General features: G+C 45.5%; 1 protein-coding gene across 1 annotated transcript in view; it reads right to left on the reverse strand.

Annotated features, from left to right (window-relative positions):
* The window catches only part of sdk2b (sidekick cell adhesion molecule 2b), a 460,427-nt gene that overhangs the window by 205,548 nt on the left and 236,209 nt on the right, over positions 1–18,670 (reverse strand). Inside the window, exons 31-34 of the mRNA XM_070858209.1 lie at positions 14,966–15,036; positions 14,559–14,694; positions 8,243–8,299; positions 1,556–1,657 (exon numbers count right to left, since the gene is read on the reverse strand). Of these exons, the coding sequence (XP_070714310.1) occupies positions 1,556–1,657; positions 8,243–8,299; positions 14,559–14,694; positions 14,966–15,036 (366 nt within the window). The remainder of the gene's footprint in view (positions 1–1,555; positions 1,658–8,242; positions 8,300–14,558; positions 14,695–14,965; positions 15,037–18,670) is intronic.

The following is an 18,670-nucleotide window of genomic DNA, read 5'->3' on the forward strand; positions in this document are numbered from 1 at the left end:
CGAGGGCATATCTGTCGGGCTGACATGGCAGTCGGTCGACAAAAAAAAAACATGGCAGCAGTGGCAGTGAGTCCTCCTCTTTAAGGGAAGCTACACCACCGCTGCAAAAGGCCACAGCCTCACTGGACCACCAGGGAAACGGTTGTTTTGGCACCGCTGGGCGGGCCAAAGATTTTCAAAGGGGAATGTCGCTGTCGAGGGGGGTTAGATCGGCGATGCGCACGGTGATGACACGCTTACCACCGATCGGCAGCAGCGGAGCGGTAAGGGGGGGATTGGGGCACCGCCGGAAAAACTCGGCAGGGCAATTGGGCTAGCAGCGGCCATCCCACCAAAAGTCATTGGCCACTCCACTCCGCAGCATGGCCGCTGATTTGTGGTGGTAACAGGCTTGAAGGAAAGGGGCAATTTCGGCCCCAGAGTCTAAACCTAGAAGTTTAAGATGGAATATTTAATTCAATGTAAAATTACGTATAGAAAGCAAAATAAAGAGTGAAAGAAAGATGGGATTAAGAGAGAGAGATAAAAGTGACAGAAAGAAAATGTAAAAAAAACATTTCAATTCATAATTAAAAAAAAATCTCGAACAATAATTAAAATCTGATGGAATTAGACACCACACTTATAAAAGTACATTTTCAATGCCAGAGAGTTTGGTTGGTACTAATTAAGACTTATCACGGTGTTAAAAATTCTCTTAAACTTGAATGGACAAGCCCAAACTTTTTCTGGTGTGTTTAGTGGGCAACTAGTGGGTAAGTACCCCAACGTCACGCCCTTCATGTGTTTGAATGCTGAATCTCTCGGCGAGTTAGCAAAGCCTGTGGAGGAGCAGGGCAAATTGGACAGAAAGTTCCCGATTTCCGCATTTAACTCCGAATGAGCGGACACCAGAAGTTGCTGTCCAATTTACTCCTTAATAATAGTGAGCACTGATAGCCTCACTGTTATTCTTACCACAAAATCCGGGCCAGTAGCACTTTTATGAAATCTGCTAGACCTATTCAATTAGAGCCAAGGTTGAGGGAGGTGAGACTAGATTGATTTGGGGAGTAACCTCACAATTATAACAATATAATAGATTAATTCGAATAATGGCACCATCAGGAGGAATGTGATGATCATATTTAATAAGAACATATAGATCCTTTAATGTGAAAACTAAATCTGTTTCTTTTAATAATGTTACCATTTTTTTTTAAAGTATGCAATTTAGCAGGACACAGAGCAGGAATACTACATATTGTTTAGAGTGGTTCTGAGACAACAGTAAGTCATGGGTCAGTCTGTGCTGTACTTTCAAGTACAATAAGATTTTTCCCCTGATAATAAACTTGGCAACTAGAGATTATTGTGTCTATTTATCAAGAGTCAAAATATTAAAACATTGATATTGTTCTGCCAACTGTTTAGGCTAAATGAGATGTGCAACAACCAGGCTTATACCCAGATACAAATGGGAGTTCCTTGTGGAGCCAAAGAGATTTTACTAACTTCTAAAATCTCTCCATAACCACCACCCCCACCCCGGTCACATTAATCCTATTGGGCTTACCTGCTTCACCTACGAACACTTCTTGAGGTGGGCTGGTCGGCCCCTCGCCCACTGCATTGTACACGCTCATTCTGATTTCATAGCGCCTGTGCTTGCTCAGATCTGTGCGGATTCAGAGAGAAAGTCATTAGAACTGACATAACTGATGAGACATCAATACATTTTTAATGCTCAAATACCATTCTAATCAAAAATGATATCCTGCATTTTTCCTAACTAAAATAGAAAAATATTAAACTATCTGCTGCTGATTAAATACACGAGTCATGTAGTGTAGCTGACAACTGGTTTCTGCACCCAGGTCTAGGCATTGACCTGTCGAAGACTTCTCTCAGCAACCCCCTCCAACCCCTCCTCCACACCCCACCAGTCCAGCACTCATGAATACTTTCTGCTTACTTTTTTTGAAATCTGATTCTTATCCAGTCCCATTTTGTACCAAGGATTCTCATGATTTAAACTTAATTACTGGTACTTCCTGTGGGATTTTGTAAAAGGCCCTTTGGAAATCCAAATAAACGACATCACAGCACAGTTGAAGTTGAGGCGGTTTGGTTTCCAAGTGGGGCCTTTTTCTCCTAAATCTACACTGACTTAATTATGAAGCTATCCAGATGCTTCCCCAATCTAATCCTTAGTATAACATTATTTTATGAGCGTTGATGTAATCTGTGTCAGATTTATCCTCCTTTTTAAATAAAGGGACAATGTTTGCTGACTTTCAATCCTGCAGGAAACTTCCCAGTGCCCGGCGAATCTTCCATTTTCTGGTGCCAGTTCTCTGCAAATTTCCGCCCTAGTTTCCTTTAGCATCCTAGATTATTTGGCACCAAGTCAGTGGGATTGGTTGATCTTTTGACTTGTCAGCAAACAGCTTGCCTCAGTTGGTAACACTCTGACCTCTAAGTCAGAAAGTTGAGCACACTCGAAGTTGGCGGACATTCTGGAGCCACTTTACGGACGAGACAAGAAACCAAGCTGACTGCTCTTGTGGTTTAAGCGGATGTTAAAGGTCCCCTGATACTATTCAGCGAGGAACAAGGACTTCTGTAGGTATTGTGACCAACACTGCTTCCTCAACCAACATCATGAAAAGAAGCAAATTAACCAGTCATGCATCCTGCTGTTTGTGGGATCTTGCTGTGTGCAAATTGACTGCTATATTTACCCACAAAACAACAGTCACAGCAAAAGGTAATTAATTGTGTGTTCATAAAGCCCTTTGGCATATTTGAAGCACATGATAAGCCACTATATAAACACAAGTCTTCCTTTCTTTGCTTTACCAAGCACCTTCTCCTTACTCATTTCAAAATATTCCATGATACGCGTTGTAGCACAATAATTGGATAACAAACCAATATTTTCATCCCTGGTGAACACTTCTAGAAAATAACCAGCAAGTAATTCAAATATTTCCCCTTCCTCTTCAACTACCACCCAATTAAAAAAAAATATAACCTCTTCCTGAACCATTCATGCTAGTATGAGGCTGAAAAAAGTGTTTTATTGTGTTTAATGTCCTCTGCTATATTTCTCTCCAGTGGCCTTTTTGCAACTCATTTTTATATTTTCTTATGTTCTTTTCAAAGTTCATCCTGTCCTTTTTCTCTGAAGGTTTTATGCAGTATGTTTTTCTTTGTTATCTGTGTGTTGATTTTCCTGTTCATCCATTTTGGAGATTGCTCATTTACTTACACTGATTTCTCAGCTTTCTACTGGTTCTGTATACTTAATATTACAGCTGTAAAAATGTTACGCTTTTCTTTGACAGAAGCCTGAATTTTATTTCTTTCAATTCACTCCCCAATCCATTAAAGTCTGTTGTCTTGAAATCATATACTTATTTCCTGGTCCTTGCTGGCACTGACCTCAGATTAGATCATATTATGGTTTTACGCCTCCACAATTCCATTACTTCTAAACTGTTGATGCCACCCTGACTGCTTTTAAGAACCACATCTAGATGGGAGGTCCCCCTAGTGGGTCCGCAACACATTGGCCCTGTGTGCCAAACAGTATTCTGGCATCACATTTATCAGTACAGATTTTGGCGTCACACTTCCATTTGGGCATTCCCAGTTAATAGTGGGTGGTTGAAATCACCCATTATTTCCCCTTCCAATCCAGTCATACGTGTGCTGTCAGCTTCCTTCCTCTGAAATAGGTGCCGGTGCGAGAGTGGGCCGGGGGGCTAATTTGACTTCTGCCTGAAATAGGCAGAGCTGCCGTTCAGAAGTCTGAAACAGGTTTGAGTTCGGCCTTCATTTAGAAGCAGGTGAGCAGTGGGTGGCAAGATACAGCACTCTGGTTGGGGAGGGCGTTAAATTGATCAGCAGCAATGGGGGGCGGGGGGGGGGGGGGCGGTGGGGATGGATATTGAGGGGATCCGAGTGAGGGCCTTGAAAGGACTGGGAGCAGGCCAGAGTTATTTTGTGGGCCCTGGTGGGTGCTTCTGCTGCACCCATTTGTAGCTACATTTTGCAATTGGTTGTAGGACGCTGATTTGCATACTTAAGCAGCCTTCGGCCTGTTTCAGACAGGCAGGCTCCCTATCCATTTATAGGCCCGACTGAAATGAACATCAGGCGAGTGTTGGGCGTCAATGGGATGACCTAGATTTCCCCTCACCTCACCCCACCCCACCACCCCCATTTTTAAATACTCGTTTTTCAGGCAATAAATGGGCAGCCAGCAGTTGCAAATTGTTTCTGGGGTCTGTGGTAGATCTAAATTGTTAACCAAGCCCTCTGCCTGTGTTTAACTCCAAACCAGCTGCTTTGTATTTTTCCCTTCCCCTGAGATTGGCTTCAACTTCCTTTGCATCCAGATTATTCTGTGCATATAAAGCAAACCCATCTCCCACCCGAGCTTTTCTGTACAGCCTATGGCTCTGTACACCAAAATCACTTCCATCTTCAGTGGTAAGCTACGCTTCAAGAATTTCTATTTTATCTCATGACATATGCTTCCAATTCCAACATTTTATTCCAAATGTTTCTGGTATTCAGTTAAGGGTTTGTTAATTGTGTTCCTTACTTTCATTTTAGCTTTGATTTTGCGCCTTCTGAAAATTATTAACAGTGCTACGTTTACATTTCTTAACTTGGTTAATTACTGAGTGCTCAAATTCCAGCCAGAATGCCACAAGGGTAAAAAACCCCAGAGCTGCTCAGACATTCAAACTTATCCAGCTGAGCGAGGAGTCCTGAGCCACGATATTTGGTGCGGTGACTCACAAGGGCAAGTGCTCCAACACGATGGATGATAAAACTGACACCCTCATTTACTGGCACTGCCATCTGTTTTCAAGCTAATGCTAATGGTTGGCCACTGTCCCACAGCTTCGGTTACAGGGTGTCACTTGCAGGGAACATGGGCTAGGTCTCTTGCCCACTCCTTCAGCTGGAAAAGATGCAAAGTGCTGACAGAAAATCAACAGGAAATTACATTTGAGAGTCTGTACTGAGTTTTGTTTCTCTGATATGGACATTCCTAAAGCCTCGGGATAGGAAAGGGTTGGGACTGTGCGTGAGGTACATGTTATTAGATACCATTATAAATCGGATAAAAACAGGGTTCATCCACATGCAATTCAGGAAACAGGAAATAAAACCATGGACCACGTAACATACAGTACAACATACAGTACAATATAATTTTCCAGGTTTTAGGACAAGACATTGTGAGAGGTAGAGCTCAAGATGGGTTAAAAAGTGCCACACAAAATCTTTATTTGCTTAAAATATCTTCTTTCTTGTTTGTGAAAGGCACAAACTCAATACATCCAGATATCAATGCAGATGTCAGTATTGGAGTTTTTAAACTTTAAAATTATTATAGCATGGTTCAATGAATTTAGCCCATCAGTATCCAAATGATATAAGCCAGGAAAGATCCAGGGCTGATCTATGGTTTGTGCTGGGTTAGCTGCATTGGTAGAAGTGCTACATTTGGTTTCAGCACCCCTGGATTAGAGGGGAAGGAGAAACGGCTCGGCCTCCCACTCCAGAATATTAATCCGTGACCTCCACTGGAAGTGCAGAGTTATAACCACCAGATGAGTACAGGCTCAGCTGTGATCCCCCAACCGCCTCCCCCCCCCCCCCCCCATGGTTAATAGCGTGCTGACAGTCATTGTTAAGGCTCACACATGAATGATGACCATTTGGGCAAGGTACTGGCACATGTGGAACCATGTATCAGCGTGGAATCAAGGGCTTCGGGCAGTAGGACAAAAATAATTAGATGAACTTTCGCAAATGTTAAGGTTTAATCTGCAGCAATTAATAGAGATTTATACAGGAATTCAATGATAGCATGTGAAGCATTACAAATTTTCATGTCTGATGATGGATTATCAGATCAGATCAGTGGGGGATTAAGACCTGGTTTGGATTTGACATGCAAACTATTCTTCTGATCTTTCAAGCAACTAGAGTTTCTCAATTGAGGCCAAGTTTCTTAATGTTCTTTTTAATTATTTCATTCCAGTGCACTTCACTGAGAGCATCCCCATGGCCAGTGGACAGTTATGCTTTATGTCCAGAGGCTGCTGAAGTGTGATACAAGGGAGAACATTGGCCAATTTCAAGTAGAAATCAAAGCCAATTTTCCTGTCACTGACGAGGAACCTTGCCTCCATTTACAGATATGTCTGAGAACCTGTTTGACAGTGGAAGATCAAGTATGAGCATCAGCTGAGGCTCTGAGTCAATGCTGGTCTTCCCACACTCTGTAGTGAAGAATCAGGCCTTTAAAATATAGCGCTACGATAATGTGAGCTGCTGTTCTTAAGTGATTTTTGGGGGGAATTTTAACCGAAAAAAAAACAGGTGAGCTGAGGCCGTGGGGGAAGTTAAAGTATTAAAAATCTGAATTCCGACCCTAACCCGCCCACTTCTGGGTTTAACAGAGGTGGGACTAGGGAGCGGACAGCCAATCCAGGACAGTAAATATGATAACGAGGTCCTGAAACCTGGGATTGAACCTGCTGTGCAGGTTTCACTGTGGCCAGCCGGGGATCCCAAGCCTCGGGAAACCTGGCGGCTGCAGCGAGGTGAAGACAGCCTCAGGGAGCTATCCTTGTGGTCTGTGAGGGGCAGGAGAGCTTCCTCCCGGCAACCTCCCCGCCCCCCGCCCCCCAAGCTCACTCACCAGCAGCCCGCTCCATACAAACCCTCCTTCCGTGGTCGGCAATCATACCTCTCTACCCCCAGGATTAGAACTCCACCCGCCCGCCCCGCGCACCCCCGCCCCCATTCCCCGCCCCGACGTCAGGTTTCGGACACCCCCCCTCCCCCACCCTGGGCTTGGGGCTCGCACCTAGCTGTGGTTGCGGCCTCCTGGTCCAGTGTTCCCCACCCGACTGGAAGCCAGCCTGTGAATCAGGCTGATTTCCAGGCGGGGAACCTGTCCGTGATGTGATACGCAGGCTGTGCAGTTAAAATTCCACAGCGTGCGGGGAAAGTGGGACTTTCGGGTTTCCCGCGGTCGACCATGCCCTCCCCGCTCCGGGCAGATCAGAAACTTAAAATTCTGGCCTTTGCTGCTACTCATGAATATATAATATTTTTTGCATGGAGGTTCAGGCACCTCTTAAATCAAGTACTTTCTACCCTACACCACTTTCTAGAAGCGGGTGGCCCACTTGCTTTCCTGGTCATCATCTGTAGTTGAGAAGGCATGAAGGCCACCAGCATCTAGGCCTGCATTTGTTCAACTTTGTGCATGGCATCAGGAGGTGCACGAGAATGGTCCAGATACGGCTTTTATCTTCTTATTTAGGTTTGGTGACAAAAATAAACACAGGTGCAGTCCGACAATTAACACTGTACAGTCCGACTTATGGTCATCCAATCTGGCAATATAGTTTAGTTTTGCGTGAAGGGTACACATCTGAAACATTAACTTGTCTGTTCTCTCCGCAGTTGCTGACTGACCAATTCCAGCATTTTCTTTCTTTTTTTTTTGTTTAATATAATGTAGCATTCTGTTTGCTTTGGTTAAGTGCTACATTCAGGGGTGTGAGGGACTCCAACCATGAACCCAAATCCCATCCTAACTTTAAATTGTGCACTGGTACCCCAAATTGCTCTATCCTAATGCCTGCCCCCTCTAAGATGGCAAAAGATGAGTTACTGGTACTGAAGAAGGCCAGCAATAAGATAGAGAAAAACGACATCAAAGATTTTTGCTGGTCAAACCAACCGGGCAAATCCCAACCAGTTCCTTCATGAAGCAGCTCCGAGGGTAGACACACTGCACAGTGTGAAACTGAACCATGCAGATCTGGAACATCCAGCTTTGCACCAGGTTAATGCTGAGTTAGCTCGCTTCAGCGGGCGGTGGGGGCAGGGAGGGGATCGAAATCTGGTCATATCGCTCACGGCTAGTGAGGGGGGTAGGGTTATCAGCCAGGGCTTGGGATCCTCCTCCTCATTATCCAGAGTGGTTGCGTGATGGAGCACAGCCAAATGACGTGCTAGCCCTGTCTGGGCTCAGACTTGAAGAATGCTTATTTGCGTGAGACACTAAAAGGTTGCAAGCACTCATGGAACAGTATCACTAACTTGGGTTCATTGCCTTCTGGAAAGAAGGAGAGAAAGGGCAGATAATGGGTGAGGTGGGGGTTGGGCGCGGGAGGGGGGAACTACATATAAAGAAAGAATAAGAAAGTTGACTTACTGTCCAGCTCATATTGTGCTAGTGTGGAGTCACTCAGGTTCCGAACATTATACACTGCTACAGGAGGTGTGATAGCATGAAGAGATAGGTTACAATGAACAGTGAATATTAGTGAACACAAACATCCATCAAGTAACATTATTTAAGCAGCAGCAGGCATAATTCAATAACACATTAATAGCAGTGTGCTGGTTACTGGGAATTAAAGCAGTGTTTTTGAAACAAAGTCCAGACATGGTGTAATAAAGACACAGGTAACAAACTGAAAGCTATGAATATAATGAGACATGTGGGATACTGCACTGGCGTCAATGCGCCACACAATGACTATTTAAACAGTAATAATAATACATATCACCAATAACATGTCCTTGTTTATTCTATACCCATTACTTTGTTGGATATAAAGCCTGTATTAGATGGTGCGTGTGGTGGGATTCAGGAGGGGATACTGCACAATTCTACATTAGTGTGTTTAGCGAGGCCTATTAAGGTGCTCCAGTTTCTCTGTGTGTACCTGTAACATTTTAAGTCGTTTGCTAAATGAGGCAAGAAATAGCTGGGAAGATCTCAATTATCACAGCTTGCTGTGCAGTTAAATGTACTGAAACACCAATAATATGCAAATGTTATAAGATACTATAACCTTGCTCCATAAAACACATTGCATGGACAGATATATTGGCCATATCTGGATTTGAAAACAGCAACAGGAATGTAAGCAGAAACAAGAAGGGGGAACAAATTGTAATGTACAACGTTTTCTTATTTTGGATTCATGTCTATTGATTTGACTATACAATATAACAGTGAAGATTTTATGGGCTCAATTTTCCCCAATGCCGTTTTTTGGCCTATTTGAAGAGTTACGCCTATTTTTTGGGGGCCCGACTACACCAAAAAAAAACTTGAAAGTTTCCCCGTTGTAATTTTTGAAATTGGTATTGCGCAGCCTGTCCTTCAGCTTTGGGGATGGAGCCTAAGGTCTACGCCAAATAAAGGAGGCCCCCCTTCTGCGCATGCGGGGAAAAAAAAGGCAGTTTTCTACATGACTAGTATGGGCGCATATGCACAGTACACCTCCCGGTCTGCATTCAGCCATTTCTAAAGAGCCAGTTGTGTATGAGAACTTTTCTTCTGAGTGGAAAAAATCGAAGCTGCAATATGCAACGGGCTCAAGGACCAAGAATTTCTCACAGGACGAAGTGGAGGCCCTGGTTACTGTAATTGAGGTCAGATGGCACGAGCTAGACAAAAGCAGAGGTCAAATAAAAGTTTCACCAAAAGAACTGAAGAAACGCTGGAACCAACTTTCACAAGATTTCTGTGCAATGGTGACCCCTCCCCGAGGTCTGGAGGCCAGTGCAAAAAGAAGTGGCAGGACCTTGGTCAAGCAATTGGTGTAAGTAATATTTTCATTTGTTCACTGGAATTGCAATTGTAAATGTGACCATCTGTATGTCCCACCCAGCAGAAAGACACCCTCTCTAAAAAGTTATGTTTTCATCTTTGCAGAGGAAGGTGGCACACGACAAAAGAGAGAGAACTCGAACAGGAGGAGGCCCGGCAAATCTGCATCCACTGACACCTGTGGAAGAGAGGGTCGCTGCTTTGATGGGTCCTGCCTGGAGAAAAGCAACCACCACTGCACAAGCTGGGCCCACACTCGAGGGAAAGGGTAAGGCCTGCAAATTCCACAGTCTGGCTTTGCTAAATGTTAAGTACTGCGTGGACCAGCCATGCGTCGGTTCATGGGGATGTCTCCGTGAGCTATGCTTTGGTTGATGTAATGTGCTTTCATTCATCATGGTCCTTCAAATGAGCCTGCTGCCTGCACTGTGTGAGCCTACTCATGCCACCCTGCCCCCTCCCTGCAGAACTTGAGGCCAACCCAGATGAGGCTGAAGCCGATGCAGAAGGAGATTCAGACACGGATGAGCCTGAAGAGGAGAACATCTTTCAATCCAACCTACCAGACCAAGAGCATGGGGGTGAGAGGGAGGGGGAGGGGGAGGAGGATGAAGCCCCCACTGTTGTACTCACTCTGGAGGAGGTGCTGGTGCCTCCCATTGAGGTGCCAGCCCCTTTCCTGAGTGGTGCGAGTGTTGGGACATTTCCTAGTTTCACACTGTCCGAGGCTGCGGTCCCAGTGGGATGCAGCGAGCCACACCCAGGGTGAGGAGGGGAAGGAGAGCTTGACAGCGATGCAGGATGTGACAGATATAGTTCAGATGATGGCAATGAGTGGGGAGAGCATTGACCTTATGCGATCACTCCTGGACACCATCAGTGGAGTGGGTGATGAGGTGTCGGGACTGTCGGAAGAAATAACAACACTCTCACGAGAAATGGGAACACTGTCCGGGCACATTAGGGAGGGAATGTCGCAAGTAGCTGATACACTGTCGGTGCGGAGGGAATGTCGCAAGTAGCTGATACATTATCTGTGAACATTAGGGAGGGAATGTCACAGGTAACCGATACACTGTCGGTGCACATGAGGGAGCGAATGTCGCAGGTAGTTGAGGCGCTGTCGGGGCACATGAGGGAGGTAATGTCGGAGGTAGTTGAGACGCTGACGGGGCACATGAGGGAGGGAATGTCGGAGGTAGCTGCTGCAATAAGGGAACACGCCCAGGCCCCGCGGCCATTGACGGAGTCAACTGCCACTCCCACTCCAATCCCCAGACCAACCTCTGAAGAGGCCCAAGCCGGGCCTTCCACATTACTGCCTGCCCACGCCCCCCAACATGAAGTGCGCATTACTTGAGATGCTCAAAAGAATAAGCTTGGTACCAACCCGAGAAACGCTGCACCACCACCTGTGGCCAGGGGTGGAGTCACCTAGACCAAGCGCAGTGGGTGGTCTTAGAATAAGGTGGAGGAGAGATGGGTGCAGCCTTTCTTTGCTGCTGCTGTTGTTGTTATTATTATTATTGTTGTCACTGTTGTTCTTATGTTATTGTTATTTAACTTCTCAAATTAAAAGTTTTTTGTAAGTGATGTAAATTTACAAGTTTAAAAGTTTGTAAGTGATCTTAAGTGAATAGTTTAAAGTTTGATACCAGAATATTTTTATTAAAGTTAAGTACATATATTTTAAATTATAACTGAATCATTTACACTATTTGTTCCATTGTTAACACAACACAACATTACGGAATAGGTCCAAACAGTGAACATGGTCCATTTTGAATAGTTGCCACTGAGCCTTCAGGCAGCAAAGTGTTGCTACCATTTCTTTTATCCTTGGCGATGTCCTATATTGTGGGTCTTGACCTTTCACCAAGGTTTTAGGAGTTTAAAAAAAAACTACAGCAGCTTTATTTTGTGTATTCATTCCTCCTCAAAACTGCATTGTGATTGACCCCTTCAGTGTGGTTTGAAAGAGGAAAGGATGGTGTTCAACCCAGTCCCCACTCCAATGCTAATATAACCACTGTTGATACAGATGTAAAAGTAATAAAGAAGCTTTACTACAGGAATATTTAGGTGCTGGGTAGATTACCATTTAAAAAATAAATCATTCTTGGGATGTGCGGCGTTGCTGGCAAGGCTGGCATTTATTGCCCATGATGTTTGGTAGAGAGTTCCAAGATTTTGATCCAGTGACAGTCATGATGCTGTGTAACTTGGAGGGAACTTGGAGGTGATGGTGCTCCTGTCATGTATCCAGACATGTTTACTGCTTGTACTATTACATATGATGTGCCACCAGAGGGCACTACTATGGGAAACTTGTACACCAACTGTATGGTCACTAAGGTGTGCCACCAGAGGGCACTGCAGTGGGAGACTTGTAGGTTACCTGTACAGGTGTGCCAGGCCTAGTATAAAAGGCAGACCACCATGTGTGATCATCACTCTGGAGTTATATTAAATGGATTAAGGTCACTACAGTTCAAGTGCAATACTTTGCCTCGTGGAGTTATTATCAGAGCATCTAAAGACATAACAGTTCCCATCTGCCTGCTATCCTTGTCATTCTAGGTGATGGAGGTCACGGGTTTGGGAGGTGCTGTCGAAGAACTCTTGGTGAGTTGCTGCACACATCCTGTAGATGGTGCACACTGCACTCACGGTGCACTGGTGGTGGAGGGAGTGGAGATTTAAGGTTGGGGATGGGGTGCCAATCAAGTAGACTGCTCTCTCCATCACCATCCAAACTGATGCAGTGTAAGTGGTGGAGAGGCTCTGGGGGAGTCAGGAGGTGAACTACCTGTCACAGAATGTCCAGCCTCTGACCTGCTCTAATATTCACAGCATTTATGTGGCTGGTCCAGTTGAGTTTCTGGTAACTGGTGATCCCGAGGGTGTTGATGATTGAGGACTTGGTGATGGTAATGGTATTGAATGTCAAGAGGAGGTGGTTAGACTTTTTCTTGTTGGATATCGTCATTGCCTGGCACTTGTGTGGTGCGAGTGTTACTTGATTATCTGTGGAATTGTGAATGGAACTGTATACTGTGCAATCATCAGAACAGCTCCACGTCTGACCTTATGATGGACAGGAGGTCATTGATGAAGTTGCTAAAGATAGTTGGGTTTAGGATGTTGTGCTAAGGAACTGCTGCAGCGAAGACCTGGGGTGAGATGATTGAGCTCCAACAACGACAACCATCTTCCTGTGTATGACTTCAGACACTGCAGAGTTTTCCCCTGATCCCCACTGACTTCAGTTTTAACAGTTTACTGATGTTTGGTTCATTTTTATGAGACTTCTAATTCAAACAAGACGATTTCAAAAGCCAGTTTAGTCAACTCAAGTCTTAAATTACTTCTTTTGAGCTTTCAGAATAACAAAAATGCTCATAATTTGAAAAGAATTAGATATAAGTGGTTAATTTTATCCATGTATTATGGTAATCACATTTCTTTCAGTTTTCTCTGCTACTCTTATTCTTGTGGCTGAGATGATTGGGCTCCAACAACCATCATCATCATCATAGGCAGTCCCTCAAAATCGAGGAACACTTGCTTCCACTCAAAGTGAGTTCTCAGGTGACTGTACAGTCTCTGTCACAGTTGGAAAAGACAGTCGTTGAAGAAAAGGGTGGGTGGGGAGTCTGGTTTGCCGTACGCTCTTTCCGCTGTCTGCGCTTGGTTTCTGCATGCTCTCGGCGACGAGACTCAAGGTGCTCAACGCCCTCCCGGATGCTCTTCCTCCACTTAGGGCAGTCTTGGGCCAGGGATTCCCAGGTGCCAGTGGGGATGTTGCACTTTATCAAGAAGGTCCTTGAAACGTTTCCTCTCCCCACCTGGGGCTCGCTTGCCGTGTAGGAGTTCCGAGTAGAGCACTTGCTTTGGGAGTCTCGTGTCAGGCATGCGGACGATGTGGCTCGTCCAACGGAGCTGGTCGAGTGTGGTCAGTGCTTCGATGTTGGGGATGTTAGCCTGATCAAGAACACTGATGTTGGTGCGTCTATCCTCCCAGTGGATTTGCAGGATCTTGCGGAGGCAGCACTGATGGTGGAACTAAACTATAGAACCAATGGGAACCTGTTCAACCTTCGTCGTCTACGCACATTCAAAGGCTGAACTTTAAGCCATTGTCAACATCTTCACTGAGGCATACAAAAGCATGGGCCTTACACTAAACATCCATAAAACAAAGGTCCTCCACCAACCTGACCCTGCCTCACAGCACTGGCCCCCGGTCATCAAAATCCACTGCACGGCCTTGGACAATGTGGACCATTTTCCATACCTTGGGAGCCTACTATCAGCAAGGACAGACATCGACGACGAGGTCCAATGCTGCCTCCAGTGTGCCAGCGCAGCCTTTGGTCGCCTGAGGAAGAGAGTTTTTGAAGACCAGGACCTCAAATCTGGCACCAAGCTTATGGTCTACAGGGCAGTGGTGATACCCATCCTCCTATATGGCTCCAAAAACCACAACCATGGTAAAACTTAATTTAGGTATTTTGAGATGACAAGTGATGTAAACAAGGACTGTGTTTCCTGTACAAAGCACGCAATCCCACAAAATCATTTTCATTAACTGAAAGATTGAAATGCACTTAATTTATGGGCTTTAACAACCATGATGGAGGAGGACCCTTCAATCACCTCTGTCCGAGCTGAAGTTAAACGTATGCCCCAGAAGTGAAAGGACAGTATTGCGAGATGCTGTAGCACCAACTTCCTGGAAGGAACTTACTAACTGAAACAAACAGTACACGCTTGTGTAGGAGAATTAGAGCTGAAGGTCCCAGGCTAAATCCATGCAAATTAATAAAACAACAGTACAATGTATAGAGACACAGACAGGTGATCTGCATGCTGCTACAACACTAGAAAGACGAAAAGGACTTACGAGTGAGTTCAGACCATTTAGCATTGGGATTGCTCACGCTGCGAAGGGTAAAGCTTCTGTAACTTTCATAAACGAGCTCTCGGTAGCGAATCCTGTACCCCAAGAGGATTCCATTAATCTGCTCTTCTGCGGGTGGCTTTGGGGAAAGGAAATAGCGTCAGCAAGCAATTTCTTTCAAAAGATAGGGTGGCGATAAGTTCGATTCCACGTGCTTTCATTTTGGTATACTGCAGCAGTATAACACAGCACAGTTTAAATACAACACTCCAATCAAAATGCATGCTATGGCCTTGTTTCACAATAAATCGCAGTGATTAACACAAGATTGGCCACATGCTACCGATGGAATGAAATTATAGAGCAGAAACATGGAATGGAGCAGTTTTACTGAAGTATCTTTGACTTACCTTCCAACGAATCATTACCGAGGTTGTGGTATGTGGTGTCACGGAGAGAATCTCAGGAGCTTCATCTGGTGCTACAATACAAAATTAAGCTTTTGTTGAAAGCCTCATGACAGGATTATTGTATTAATAATCACAGACCTATGCAGAAACATTGCAGGCGATACTTGTACTAGATTAAGCATGTATAGCCTTAAGATTTTTCATCACACGCATCTCCTCCTTCAGGTGAAAGCTTTAATGTCAATCCTCATTGAGGGGGCATATCCTCTGTATCTGGCAACAATGTCCCCTATATTCCTGTGTGTTCTATACAAAATAAAAAAAAATTCTCCACTCCTTTTCTCCCAAAGGCATTGCCACCTGCTGGGGGTGATTCCATCCGTGCTGATCACTTTGTCCGAGTGACCATTCTTCATATGTGAGACGAGACAGGGAATGTTGGAAGGCATTGCAGTCGAGCACAATCATGTCCTCATCCAATGTCCACACACATGTACTTTCTAGCAGGCATCACTGGACAGTGATTAAGAGTTGGTCGCTGGGCTAAATTTCTCCTTCAGGGGAGCTGAGGCCAATGATAGCACTTTAAGTGAGAATCCAGTTGAAGTAAGCCGACTCAGACTCGGAATTGAACCGAGGATCGTCTAGTCTGTAAGGTTCAGGCTTTACCCACTGAGCCATCAATGGACACCATTTTGTTCTCCTTCACAAGTTTGTACAAAGCCAAACCTGTACCGTCTCACCACGGCCACAGTGCTGTAGAAGGCAATATGAGCATAAGTTGTCCCCATACCTTGCTCATTACTAGGGTGTATTAAATTGAGCCAATTTCATTCAAGCTTTGCTGGGTCTTAAATTTAGTAACTTCCAGTGTGTGGGTAAAACATTATACCATCTTTCCCTTTGTCTGATGTAATAACACAATGAATACCAAAAATGTCTGAAATGAACAAAAAGCTGCATAACGCTCGTGTGAAGAATTCAGAAGTAAAATGCCCTGCTCAGATTCCATATTTCCTATTTCTCATCACATACTTTTGTTCCTCTTCCTCTTTAGCTTGTTTTGTGCCGTACACTATTCTTTGACTGACAGGGCTGGTAGCCAATTTGCTCTCATGCTTCTGTCAAGGTGGGTGCAAGAAGGTGTCCCAGGAGAACAGCAAATTGACACACCCACCACTATTCTCCTAAAGAATGGAACGTACCACAGAGGAAGGCAACTGCACCTCTGAGAATGGCACAGTCAGTAATATCTGTTGAATAAAGAAAACTTCTGCTTTTTTAACACGATCATAGAATCGCAGAAAATAACGACACAGAAGGAGGCCATTTGGCCCATCGTGTCTGTGCCGGTCAAAAAAGAGTTACCCAGTCTAATCCCACCTTCCAGCACTAGGTCCATAGCCCCGTACGTCATGGTTCTTTGGGCCCAAATTTCCCCAGCCGCTTAGAGCGGTGTAGTTAGCCGTGGTACGCCGATTTCGTGGGGGAAAAAAACGGACCAAAAGCTTACCGGGATAATTTGGCCGTTCCTGGATCCCTGTGATCCCGTGGCGTGGCGCTGAGAAACCTGCAGGGGGCGGAGCTTGGGCCGCGCTAGTTCAGCACAGCTGGCAGGGGGCGGAGCTTGGGCCACGCTTGTTCAGCACAGCCGGCAGGGGGACGCATGGCCGTTTGTGCGTGCGCGCACTGCGCATTAAAACGTGCGTACATGTGCAATGGGGCAGGAACCTTGGCAATCGACCATTTAAAGGGAGAGCGTCCTCAGTGTCGCAGCAGCATTGGCAGTGGGCCATATTAGAAGGTAAGGTGTGAATTGTGATTTTTGGGTGGCTGAGGGAGTGGAAAGGAGTGAAATGAAAGGTGCATGAAAGGTGAGAATTGTGTGTTTTCAAGATCACCTGAGTGTAAATACACCAATGACGCAAGAGCGTGCAACAAGGACAAAGAACTTCTTGCATGAGGAGCTGGAGAAACTAGTCACGGTCATTGAGGACAGATGGCAGGAGCTGGATATCAGTAAGAGTGGTCTCACAAAAGTTACACCCAAAGAAATGAGGAGACACTGGAACCTAGTTGCAGAAGAATTCTCCGCAGGGGTGAATACCGCAAGAACTGGAAGCCAGTGCAAAAATAAATGGCAGGACGTTGGTCACGTCGTGAATGTAAGTATTATCTTGATTTTTAACTGGAATTGCAATTGTTACTGTGACCATCTGTATATGTCCCACCCATCAGAAGTTCACCATGTGTCAAAAATTATATTTTCACCTTTGCAAAAGAAATTGGCCCACAACAAAAGGGAAAGAATTAGAACAGGAGGAGGGCCGCCAAATCTGCACCAACTATCACCCCTGGAACAGAGGGTCGCTGCCTTTCTGAGTCGCACCGGCAGAAAAAGAATCAGCTCTGCACAAACTGGGCCCACACGCGAGGGTGAGGGTCAATCATGAAAATGCATCGTCGCCCTTCAAATCAACCTGCTGACTGGCCTGCTACGCGTGAGACTACTCATTTCACCCATCCTGCCCCCTCCTGTGCTGCTAACCATTTGACTGATCTGTTGTATTTTGCAGAAGATGATGATAATGCTGAACATCCTGAAGATTAGCAAGAAGATCCGGATGTGTCCACTCCAGACCAAGGCGGGTGGGGGGAGGAGGGGTCCATGGATCTGTGTTCACGGGAGAATGCTGATCGTGATATGGATCAGTCCATCACTTTGCCAGACACCTCCATGAGCTCTGCCACGACATTCCTTGGTTTCACACCTTCCGAGGTTGCGGGTCCCAGTAGCGGTGCTGAAATGCAGGTCGGAATACCCAGGGCCCCACCATCCCAGCCTGCGCCTCACACTGGAGGGGTGGCACTAGGCAGACCCACGGCAAGGGGGAAGGAGAAGCCAACTAGTCTCTCCTGAGATGCAGCCTTCATCAGATGTGCTTCAGGTTATGTCATTGGGTGAGGAGACCAATGTCCTCACCCGATCACTCGTGGCCACCGTCAGTGGGGTGCGTGACGAGGCTGCGACACTGTCGGGAGAAATAACAGCACTGAGACAGGAACTGAGGTCGGGCATGTCAGAGGGAGTGCAAACGATGGCAGAGGCCATGAGGGAGCTAGCTATTGCAATAAGGGCACACAGGCAGGACAATCAAATGCCACTCCCACTGCAATCCCCGCATCAGCCTCTGTTGAGACCCAAGCCTGGCCCCCAACACCCCCCCACCACCATCACTGTCTATGAGGAAGTGCACATTCCCCGATATGTGGGTGAGATATGGGTGCAGCCTTTCTTTGCTGTTGTTGTTGTTCTTCTTCTTCTTGAAGTGCATTGTAAACTTTCCAATAAAAGATTTTTTGCATTAAAACTGAATCATGTTCCATTATCACCATACAACATTTAGGAACAACTGTAAAAAAAACCATCCCTCACCCCTACAGTCATGCGTGCCTGCTGCCCCAGCCCTGGCCGAAGGGCTAGTCGATGCGTCATGCAGTCGGCAAGGCAGGATTGCTCTATTTTCAGTAGCTGATTTATCTTTCATTTATTTTTGATGATGCTGTGAAGATATTGTGCTGAAGATGTTGTGCTGATGCTGTGCAGGTGTTAGTGCTTTAGAATCCTCTAACTCCCCCTCCCCCACCGCACTATCTCTGGCTACCTGCGCTGATTTCTTAATGTAGGTAAGGTTTTTTTGTGCC

This window comes from Pristiophorus japonicus, chromosome 16 (assembly GCF_044704955.1).
Source record: "Pristiophorus japonicus isolate sPriJap1 chromosome 16, sPriJap1.hap1, whole genome shotgun sequence".
Classification (NCBI taxonomy): Eukaryota; Metazoa; Chordata; class Chondrichthyes; family Pristiophoridae; genus Pristiophorus; species Pristiophorus japonicus.